Source organism: Cornus florida, unplaced genomic scaffold, assembly GCF_030987335.1.
Source record: "Cornus florida cultivar Cherokee Brave unplaced genomic scaffold, ASM3098733v1 CherokeeBrave_3.0.0_Hap2_Chr02, whole genome shotgun sequence".
In the NCBI taxonomy this organism is placed as follows: domain Eukaryota; kingdom Viridiplantae; phylum Streptophyta; class Magnoliopsida; order Cornales; family Cornaceae; genus Cornus; species Cornus florida.
In genome coordinates, this window is record NW_026775572.1 from 8242996 (window position 1) to 8255231 (window position 12236).

The window sequence follows — 12236 nt, forward strand, 5'->3', positions numbered from 1 at the left end:
TAAATAAGCATTTATGCAGTTAGATACCAAAAACACAAGATTAAACACAATTTTAGTTATTTATCATCATCAACCATCACAAAATACCATGTCCACATCCTCAATTCCAGTCTCTCACCATATATTTATTTGTTAAGACTTGCTGAACGCTTGTCATACTATATAATTACTAGTAAAATCTAGATAGATCTGGTAAAAAAAAATAACACGTGAAAATTTTGTTTACAGGGAGTAGAAAATTTTAGATAAGTGTAACTCTGGAATATTTTAGAGAAAGTAAGGAAGTCGAAATGGTCTATAGTTTTGCTAGTGAAAATCAAACTACCAAGCAAAGGGCTTCCCACATCCACCTCCTTTAAATCACTTAAATCTCTACTCGCTGCTATCTAATCAATAATATTTCAACTATTTTAATACGTCTCAACTATTTTAATATGATTCAAGCTACTTATGGCTTTGAATGTGTTTATATTTTACCATGAAAGCCAAATTGTATTTGTACCAAGAAAAACCAATTTTTCTATATATATATATTTTCCCTTCATAAAATACCTTTCAAAGTCAAGACTCTAATCAAGCATTAATTTTTTATATCAACTGTCTCTATTCTCAACTGTCATTATTCAAAGTCATATAACTACACCTTGGAAACATACCATCCACAAAACTGAAAATGGCACTAACTTTATTTTTCATTACACATTTGCCAAAAAATATATATATTTGACATATATCATCTGCTGACCACCTGTATCAGTAGAATAGATAGAAACACTTCCATTCAGCCTCTGGACATTGAAATCCTTGAAGGCTTGAAAATCAGAGGATGTTATACTTTCTTCTCACGATGCTCTGGAATTCTCCAGAAGTGGCTGCATCACTACATCCACGAATTTCCAGTCCTCAGCCTGCAGAGTGACCTGTGTGAGAATGTTCAGACGCTTGCCATATATAATGCTGATGAAGAAAACATATAGATTTCCGTCACATACGAAGATCTTACCCCCCACAAGAAAAATAACCATCAAAGAAAACACATACTATACAGCAGATTATAAGCAGTTCAACAATTCAACATAATAAATGGTTGTCCTGGTTCTTTTCTACACATCCTGCAGCAACTCCAACAGTTCTAGTATTGATATCATACGACGACAGGACCTTTTTCTGCACAAACCAATGAATCAAATGAATCAAGATAACAGAACTATCATTCTGAGGATTCATTGATTTAAGAATGTGAAAAACCTTATAATCATAGTTATATTAACATTGTTGAAATTCTTTTCTCAGATCAACAATGGAATTTAACTCTTTTTTTTTTTTTTTTGGGCACGGGGTGGAAAAGAGTTTCCTGTATAAATGCTAGCTCCAGATCACAATAGTCACTCTTTGTTTAGGTAATTTTTGTTTTATTTTCATCTTCCATAGAGAATTCAATCATCAACAGGTTTTTTTGCATCCATATCCTCAATTAAAATATTAACTCCGTGGAAAGAAAAAATAATCTTATTCGGGGAAAATTAGTATTCCTGACAAACTGCAGCATATATGGGCTTATAAGTTAGCACAACCAGCCAACTTCATCAACTAATTCATTACTTGGTATGATTGAAAGGTCAATGTCAAGAGCAATTTATGGATTTGAACTCCTCTTGCCTTCTTCTGAATAAGTGTCCAGACCTCCATAAGCAAATTATATCTTGTAGAATGGCTTACAAACTGAAGGTTGAACTCTAATATATAAAGTTCACCAGTTTTCCATCTTGAGTTTCAACGTAATAAAATATTGGGAGATTATATGGTCTTAAACAATGTGGACCGCTTGATGTTACTCAACTAATTCGTATAGAGGAAATAATAGTGATCCGGATGGTCATCCAATCGGATGCTTCAAGCCTTCAAAATCATCTAGAAATGATCATCATGCTAGAGATACGGCAGCTGTGACTGTGCCTGGTGACTAGCCATGTAGAAACATCTTTGCCAAGTTTATCCAACATAATATATCTGATGTTATGCATGTTCCAGAAGAGTTAATTATTTTAGTTACAGCAGCAAGCAAGGCCTGCTATAGGGCATACATACACAAAACAAATATGAGTGGGAGAGAGCAAATCTCCTTAGAATCCACTCGCATTTGAGCAAAATCACGTTACCTTAAAATTATTGGCCAAACCAAATGAAACTTGGTAAACTAATTGGTTGATTTGAGGATTAAAACATAGGGGACCAAGAAAGACCTGATAAGCAGTCTAGTGATGAGCTAGTTTCATTCATGTTCACATTTGCAGCACAGCCAATCCAGAGAAAATGATGCTTTTAAAATATAACCAGTCTCAAATGGTACAGAAATTATATGCATTTTAAAATAAAATAGCTAGTTCTATCTAAAAAATAATGATTATAATATCAAAGAAAAAGAGAACTTACAATTGGCTCAAAATCAGGGCTAGACAAGTTGACAGTAAGGTTTCTCATCAGCAACAAAACCTACAAGTCAACACGAACAATATTCACTTGACAGGACAATTCATTCTAATGGAATGTATAACATAAATAAATTCACTGTGAACAAGTCTGCAACAAACTCTACTCCACTGCTAGCTATACAAAATGAGGAACACTATTTATTATATGCAGGGGTCAGAACAAAGGCAAGGCAATAATGATTTCTCTAGATAAACTAATCCATCATAAAATCATGAAAATCATTTTGATTTTTGTATTCCTATTTTATGGCATGAATACTGTTACGTAACTCAAGTAAAAATAATACTTTAATGCAATGTAATCCTATAGGTAGATAATAGCCAAATATTCCAGAAGCACTTCTCAACCTAACTTTTTGGGCTGCATCCTACAGAACAGCTGCCAGCCAATAGCCACCACCACACAGATTTCATCACCAATCATTTTAATTTGATAACAAATCTATTTGTGAACACACAATATCAGATGAAAATAGGAGCATCAAGCAGTCTGCTAAAATGAAGACCACGGATACACACAAGTTTCAACTCACTCACAGTTTCAAAGTTAATGGGATCCATCTCCTTGAGCTTTTGCACATGGCCCTTGGTTTCAGGATCAAACACACTACCAATGAAGCTATATACTTCAGCGAAATCCGGTATACCTGCAAAACATATCCAAAATCACACACTGTCCACCAATGCTTTGAAATGGCAAAAGACAAGTGAAACAGATTAATGACAAACTAGTATTTAAATTCATGAATTTGAAGTGTTGAACAGATATATTTAAGAGAGAAGGAGAATAACATGCTAGGTTCTCCCCAATAGTTAACCTGGGATGAACTATAAACTCGGACGTCCTAGGTTCGACTCTCACAGGGCGCAAAAACACCAGAGTTTAAGCGATATGTGTGGTTTGGCACACATCCAAGGTTTACCGTGTAGTGTCCTGTACCAAAGGTCACCAGATTGGAAAGGTTTCTCGTTACCCTGTGGGTGGGTGGGGGTGCTCGCAGAAGCAATATGGTTGTTTTGCAATTTTGAAATTATCAGCCCTTGTGATAAGCAGTAGACAGGCAATCAATAAACCTGGTAGCCTAATCTATAGAATTGACGTGATTAAGCAGGTAACAACTGGAAGATCTGAACAGGACCCATGTTAAGCATGGACCTACTTGGCTGAATAAATATGAATGATTTGAAGCACATCACAACACTGCGACAAGGATAATGTAAAATGTATATGCACTAACAAGAAAACAGGCATGATACGTGTCACAATGTCCTAGAGATTGCAGGATATGCCATTATAACCCGAGAGGAAGGACAGTTGACAACTAAAAACCTCAAAAAGGATCCCCCGTGTTAAATGTATATCTAGGCAAATAAGAAATAATGTGCTGAATTCCTATGATACAATTAAGCCAAGCCAAGTAGAAACAATATGATAGAGGGAACACTAGAAAGAGAGCAAGGTGTGCTACCGAAGAAAGCAGCTGCAAAGCTAAAACTTGGATATGATCTGACTAATTTAAACTAATCACTGACATAAAAGGAAAATATGGCCAAGAAGATTACCATGAAGCAAAGAATCCTGTTTCCCTTGCTTTGGTAACTCAGAACTTAGTACTGTTCTGCTCGAGCTTCCAATACCATTAACACTGCAGTTACTAATCCTCGCTACCCCCTTCGATCCAATATCAGCTGAATCAGTAATGTTGTAAACCATAATAAGCGGGGGAAATTTCCCTTTACAATGGATATTTTATATGCATGAACACGTAAGGTATAACAAAAATAAAAACTTGTGCTTGCCTTCAACTCCTTGCAGATTGTATTCCTCTTGGGACGACATGATCCCACTTGAAGGAGTGTTTATAAGCATGGAAGTCTCATCCCATGGAGGGTATCCAGGTGCAAGAGAATTCAATGAAGAAGGATAAGCCATGGATACTTGTAGAGGCACTAAAACTGCCAATTTTGCAAAAAGAAAAAATAATGTCAGGACATTCAGTTACAATTCTTCAGTCTATTATCATTATTGCATGGAGATAGACCATTTTTCGATTCCTTCTGCGGGTAAGGATGAGCAGCCTTGCGCTTAGGGCGAGGTGGGGGCACATGTGCTGTTGTCCCATTCTTCTGGACCTTCAAAAAGTATTTCTGGGCATGACTCCGAATCTGCAATGGAACATATTCAGCAAAGAAATACAAAAAAATTGCACTGATATACTGTGCAAATTAAAAATAAAAAATAAAAAAAAAAAACATTCTGAAGTTGGAATCAGAAATTTGAAAAACCTAAGATCTTATGATTGTAAATGCACAATATTAGTGGTTCAACAGAACTACTTTTTTTTTGTTCAATTCTCTTTTTGGTATGTCATGTGGAACTATCTTGGAGAAGAATAACATTCAACCATGAAAAGGTAGAAATTGATGAGAAGTGAGGGACTTCAAAATTTTTCATATGAGTAACCAAAGTAGAGTGAACCTTTGCCTACAATTTTCCAACAAAAAACCATCTAAGAACCTTTTAATCAAGTAATATAGTTAGTCAGACTACAATGGCAGCCATTTCTTGTTTGTTGTGGGTGTTCAATCTGTTATGGTGATGAAGGTATTGCTGATAGGACGATGGAGGTCTTAGAGAAAGAGAGAGTGGCAAATGGGGAAAATAAAGAGAACTTCAAAGGAAGCAGTCGAAATGGCGAGGATACAAGTGCACAAGGTGATGCTTGACTTCATAGACGGTGATGCCTAACAGTTTTTTCCGTTGCATGGTTCTGTTAGACCGTTGTAGGACTCAAAAAAGTGACTAACGACCCAAAAAAGTGACTAATTACTCAAAAAAGTGAGGCAACACCTTAAGTACATTGGCAACAACAACATGCATACATATATATTATCACATGTTGTAGGACCACTTCCTTTTAAAAGTTCCTAAAATATCTAATTGTATATTTAAACACCATATTGAAATTCCATTATATAATAGAGAAATTCAATTACCAGTTATCTAAATGAGATGGGATATTTTCAACATTTAGAATTAAATCATACTAAGCATGCATAGATGTAGATATTATGAAACTGAAAGGAAAAGCTCATGGATTGCTTTCATAAAAAAGAGATGTCAACATATAGGTCAAAATAATTTGGTCAAAGTATACACAGATACCAAATAGCCTCACTACTGAAAATTCGAAATAGAGATCATAAAAAATAATTTTGAGGTAAGCTTATGACTGAAAAATAAGAAAGTAACCCAATATGTGTTCTATGCATAAGATGTAGTTATTACAAAATTATCTAGATTCCGTCAATATTATCAACCATGTCATACTGGCTGATTAATCTACAAACTATATAGCTTTCATTAAAAGTAAGGAAACAATCATGTAAAGGAAACTGTGAGATGATGGAATAAGCACCTGAATCACTGTCTTAGAACCAACAAAGTCTTCAATTTTCTTCCAGTCGCGATCAAACCTAGAAATTTCACATATCCAAACCAACTGAATTTCAGAGAATGGTTCATCAAATCAAGAGGAGGGAAAGGAGTTCTTGTAAGTTATAACATAAAAAATACATAAAAGGTAAGTCAGCTTTAAACCTTTCCATCTCACATACATCTAGAAAAACACAAATAGTTATCCTGTTACATTAGGCCAGTCTAAAAAGTATAAAAGAACCAAAAGTTTGTCTACTAAAATAAATACCAACGCATCCAAATCATACCACATTAGAACCGACATTCTCCAATTCAATTCCATAACCGAGCAATAGTGACACTCAATCCAAGTCGTTAAAACCTAACAACATAGATATCAAAATTTTCAAAAGTAAACAAATTTCCGGTATCAAGATTATACAAGATCGTTAGCTATCCTCTCTCTAGTAAAATTAGATCCATTTAAACAGATGAACTAATAGACAAATTAAACCAAAAGAAAAAAGGAATTAAATAATTTTGCTCTAACTGAATCTGAATCTTACAAAAAGGAAAAGAAAGTATAGAAAGAAGAAACAAAGTCCAAACATGGAAATGAGAATTGTTTAATAGAGTCACAAAATCGACAATCAAACTCGGTATGAAATTCTAAAGTAATCAGCTAATAAGATTATGTAAGAAAAGAAAGAAGTGAACAGAAAATTGGAGAGAAAAGGAACGAGAAAGAAACTTAACAGTTGAAGAGCTTCAAGGAATTTATCGTGCTCTTCTTCGGTCCAGCTCTCTCTGGACTTGGTTATGGTGTAAGGCTTCCTCACCTTCTTGCCTGAGACGTCGTTTGGTGTTGAGTTGGCCATGGATTGCGGATTTGAAGTGCTCGAATTCATGGTGCTGAACACATGGAGACTTCTAGAGAGAGAGAGAGAATCAGAGAGAGAGACAGAGTGCACTGCTCGCGCGGGCGGATTGTGGTTTGTGGGCGCGAGATTAGGCGATCTGAGGCCTCTCAATTAATCGTCAGAATTAAGCGATCAGTGGCCCTTCAGTTAATCGTCGACTAGAAAAAAAACTTGACTCTTCACCGTTAATCAAGTGACGTTGGCCTCCGTACAGGTCCACGAACCCAGATCCGGATCCGGATCTCTCTCTTATTTGTAATTTTGTTACTTCGATCATTTTTTCTGATAGACTTTTATTAGAACATTAATCCGTCAATTCGAATGATTTTTTATTAATTATTTATGCTAAATACAAGTATAAAACTTTCCTTCCTTTTTTCATTGCATAAATAAATAATTAAAAATAGTAGAATCATTTTTTGTTGCATAAATAAATAATTAAAAACAATAAGTTAGCGATTCATTATAACTAATCGGTGTAAATATTATTTTTCATATTTTTATTTTTCCAATAGAATTGTTGCATTCATCTCACTATAACACTTCGAATTAAATTCGTTGCATAATTACTTTATCCTGATTAAAATATATGGTAAAGTGCATTACAAATCATGTACCCAAGGATATCATAATTCATTATTCATAAGTATTTCCTTCTCAATTAAACAAATGAAAATGTAACAATGTCATGATTTTATTTTGAGAATGTAACTCATGATACATTGACACAGCTAATTGATTGTAATAATTTGAAAATGCATTGCATCCTTAAATTAAATGTGTTGTGTGATGTGTGTTGAATAAGTACTTTATCTTAAATTAAAATAAATATACAAATCATGTATATGAAATAATTTTAATTCATAAGTCGCGAATATTAAGCATGTAACAAATCAAATTGGAATAGTGGAATAATTTTATTTCGAAAACATGATATTCACGCAACACGATGCAAACATTTATGGAAGAAATTAACTTTGAATTAAAAAATTAAATTAAAAATGAACCACGTTTATCCAACTTAGTGGGATTGCATGCATTATGGATTTGATTTGACAAAAAAATACATAAATAAATAAATAACAAAAATATCTATTTTAAAGGTTTACTTTACTAATCGAATTAACAAAATAATTACATTCATAAAAATAAAAATAAAAAATCATTATTGATACCCAAATTGCCATTCAAACAACTCTTATTGCCAAATGCCAGATTATCCTCTGTAAATCAAATACAATCCTTACTAATAACAACCCATGATCAAGAAGTCAAGTCAAGCCATGCATGCATGCCATGCCATGCCGGACTTTGCAACGGAGCAACACAAGATCGGTATATGGTTACCACGCCTAGCATCAAGAAAGCGTCTATTTTTGGCCCTCACAATCGATAGAAGAAAGGATGGGGGTGAACCTTTTGTTGTAAGTAAGAGCATCTTCAATGGGCTCTCCAAATTTAAGTTCTTCGAATTTGTCATATCAACATTTTTCAATAGCCACGTCAGCGTTTTAGAGTCTCCAAATTTTAGTTATCAGTTGCACTCTAATAGTGCATTTTTGCTCTCCAAAAATATTAATATTTTAAAATTTTTAATAAATTTTATTTTTTAACTTTTTTCTAACGGCTATACCATACAAAAAATTTAAACTATACAATATTTATTAAAAAAAAAAAAAAACTGTTTTCTATTTTTTTAAAACTTTTTTTGCCCAAAAAAACCTTTAAGGCACTGTTTGTGTCAGCCAAACAGTGCCTTAACGGCTCTTTGATTCAATTATTTTGAGGGGAAAAAAAAAAAGAAAAGAGAAAAAAGAGAATATTTTTGGCTTTTGGTCTCTGTTTTTCTTTTTCTTTTTTTCAGGCAAACCGAGCCTTGGGAACAATGTTCTGGACTAAACAATGTTCTGCAATAGAATAAAAAAATTAAAACAAAACTAATGCAAGCCCGCGGCTCGCCAATAGGGTCGCGGTTTTCGGCGATCCATTCTGCAACCCATTGGGTGGGGCCCAATTGTTGACGGAGGAGTCCAATAGCGGAATCTGGCCCAAAATCACCGAAGTGCAGACCATTGGACCTGCTCTAAGGGTCTGTAAGTTTGAACCTACAATGTGTTGTTCTTGCAGTAACAATCCATGATTGATAAGATGTATCGATAAATATACTTGGACACACAAAGCGAAAGATTGATAAAATTTTAAGCTAATGAGCTTGATTGATTAGTTGAAAGACATTTATTTTACCACTGAAATCCCCAGAAGACTATGTCTAGTTGACAAAAAGAAATTAAAGAAAAACACATATATTAATTTGGAGGAATAAACATGATCTAGTCGTTGTTTGTCCTAGACAAAAATCATTTTATCATTTAAGTAGATATTTTCTGAAAGAGTTGTTAACCCTAGAGTAATGTATTAGATAAGATCTGTTGAGTAGGGAACACAGTAGAAGAGACCATTGTGAGAACAAGGTGAGTCGTTAGAGCATCTCCAATGGATTCTCTAAAATTAGGCTTTTTGAATTTGTCACATCAGCATTTTTCAATAGCCCATTTTCCATAGCCACGTTAACATTTTAGAGTCTCCAAATTTTATTCATCGCATGTATTTCAATGGTACATTTTCACTCTCCAAAAATATTAATATTTTTTTAAATTTTAATAAATTATTTTTTTCTATTTGTTAGGGGAAAAAATTGTTTGGTTAGTCAATATAGCCGCTAAGGTACTACTTAAGTCAGTTAAATAGTACCTAAAACGGATATAATATCAATAGAAACATTAAAAAAATTTAAATGGACAAAAAATTCACTTTTTTTCAAAATTTTAAAACTTTTTTTGGCCCAAAAAAACCTTTAAGACACTATTTGTGTCCTTAATGGCTCTTTAATTCAATTATGTTGAGGAAAAAAAAAAATTTGATTTTTGAAATTGATTATGGACTAATTATTGCTGGCACAAAGTTAAAAATCCAAAAAATGAACGGGCCCACAAATCAGAAGCCTGAAATCAAATCACTAACTGGGTTGCCAAAAAAGGCAACCCATTCCACGACCATGGGGTCCATTTTTTGGAGACTTTATTGGATTAATCCAATACCTAAAAAAAAAAAAAAAAAGGTCCAGAATCTCTAAATTATGAATTGTTGGAGCTGCTCTTAAACCTTTCCAACGGAAAATTTGAGAAAGTTTGGGTGTTTGATTGATGTTGCAGCCATAATTAATTCGAGAAATTGTTGTGCTCGGCAGTGCAAGTGCAGTTTTCCTATCAAAAGAGTATTTGACCGGAGAGAATCGGGTCGATTTGGTACGTTGTGACGTATGAAGCAAAGAACTAAAGTTCAACCGCGCCGCGATGTTTTTATTAGGCGAGTAATCGCAGAAATCCTGAAAGATAGTGGGTCCCGGATCGATTTTGTGATGCTACGTATGAGTCTTTCCACTCCACCAAATTGTTGGGACACCTATGTCGTGGCATTTCGTACTACTACATTGCAAAAGTTAATAATGATTCACCGTTAGATCCTCAAGATCCAATGGTTGGAAAATGGTGCCTATCTTGTGGTGAATATTGGACTTTTAGATCCGAACTGAGTCCACCAACTTTTTTTAGCTAAAAATAATTCGACACGTGGATCATGATCATCCACATGTGACAGGTAGACTTTTCTTTTGCGTTAGGCCTGACTGTCGGCCGACCTTGGGCGAGCACGGTGAAAGTGTGTATAGACAAAAAAAAGTTTGGGCCAGCCCCAACAAGGAAAAACGACAAAGTCCAGTAACAGTCAGATAGGCTTTAGATCAAGGTCAAGGGTAGTTGCTTACTGTAAATTGTAATAAGATCACGTCAAAGATCAAAATTCGAATTTAAAGCGATAATTATACTAACTCCGTCCTTTTTAATTGCTTATTTTTTATTTTATAATTTTTTAAGAGAATTTGTAATTAATATATTATCCTTTTTTAAAATTATCAAATTATTCTTTTTAATTTAAATATATATAATTACAAAATTTAAAAATTTTTAAAAAGATAAAAAAATAATGATGGAAATATAAAGAAAATATACTTTGACTTTTTAAAAAAAATAATTAATTTGGAATATGTAAAAAAGAAAAATGGATTACTAATAAAGGGAAGGAGTAATTAAGAGTAATTAATTATTTCTTTAAAATTTAAACAAATTACACAATTGAATCGTTCAACATTTATTATAATATTCTCATATTATTTTGTCATTTCAATATAATAATACATAAAGCTTTTATTTTTTTCATAAAAGTAAAGAATAAAGTTGTAATTTTAAAAAATTTGATCAACAGGCGGTCGAAGAGAAAATGTAAGAGTATTGTTGAGCAGACAAACCCCAAAAACGTAGAAGTACTAAACATTAAACTAGTGTGTAATTTACCCAAATCTTAAGGGCATTAAAAAAAATTAAAATTAATTTTTTTTTTTGTCCCAGAACAAATTTTTTTTTTCTCTTTTTTGTGCTCAGAACACGAAATTTATTTTTAATAAAAGAAACCATGTCATTTGACCTGTTATTGTACAGTGCCTCGGAGAGAACCAGCGAGGACCATTCGTGCTTGGGACCATTCTATTTCCACCAAGGTCATTTTCGCACCATGCAAAATCGCTAAATATTGTGGCTATAAACCAGAATGTAGGGCAGACTTCTCTTAACCTAACCTCACCGGACTAACCTAACCTAACACTGTGGAAAGTGAAAGTTCAAATCTAATTTAACCTAACCTAACCTAACCTAACCGGACTTCTCTAATCATATCTTATAACCAGACGAACTCATGTACTGTAGGCGGCCGCCCCGCCCACACTGACGTTCTCTTTATTTATATTATAAGCGTACTAGTTTGATAAAATTATAATAATGTCCTACTAAAATTTTCATTAAACACTCCATCCAATGGTTGCTCCCACTAAAATTTTGTTTATTTATGTAACATATTTAATTTGTTTTCTAATATGTTAGCTTGATAATGATCAAAATAGAAATGAATTGAAAGTACGAGAAAATTTAATTAAATATGATATTTTAAATTTATTTTATTTTATTGTGGTTCAATGTTGTTACTTCTCAAAAAAAATATATATTGATATGTCACTACTTATAAGTTATAATAGTAATTCAGTTCTTTCTTATGATAAACTGTGACTAACTTTATTAGTTAGTTTAAGAGTAAATTGCACTGGTACCTCCTGAGGTTTCAGTTAACGTCGTTTAGTGGCTGGTTAACGCATTATTTTATATTGACACCCCTATTATTTAAAATGTCATAAATACCCCTAAATATTTAATTCAATTTTATTCAGAAAATATCAGTAATGTTAATTGACTAAAATACCCCTCACATTACCCCGCGTTGACAAAAAATACAAACTTTCAG

General features: G+C 33.4%; 1 protein-coding gene across 7 annotated transcripts; it reads right to left on the reverse strand.

The window, feature by feature from the left end:
• Window positions 1-570: 570 nt before the first annotated feature.
• LOC132293460 (protein REVEILLE 8-like) lies at window positions 571-6915 on the reverse strand. Of its 7 annotated transcripts, XM_059790960.1 has the most exons (10): window positions 6667-6786; window positions 6219-6292; window positions 5912-5969; window positions 4535-4658; window positions 4293-4448; window positions 4056-4181; window positions 3030-3139; window positions 2434-2493; window positions 1042-1167; window positions 571-957 (listed from the first exon to the last, which is right to left on the reverse strand). In XM_059790960.1, the coding sequence occupies exons 2-9, from the start codon at window positions 6251-6253 to the stop codon at window positions 1072-1074; spliced, it is 765 nt and encodes a 254-aa protein (XP_059646943.1). In that variant the 5' UTR covers window positions 6254-6292; window positions 6667-6786; the 3' UTR covers window positions 571-957; window positions 1042-1071. The 7 variants fall into 7 exon arrangements, 5 of the variants coding, with proteins under 5 accessions (XP_059646943.1, XP_059646939.1, XP_059646942.1 ...); XR_009477836.1 differs by lacking the exon at window positions 6219-6292 and having other exon boundaries at window positions 571-908; window positions 1004-1167; window positions 6667-6915; XR_009477835.1 differs by lacking the exon at window positions 6219-6292 and having other exon boundaries at window positions 571-920; window positions 1004-1167; window positions 6667-6915.
• Between the last annotated feature and the right edge of the window lie 5321 nt (window positions 6916-12236).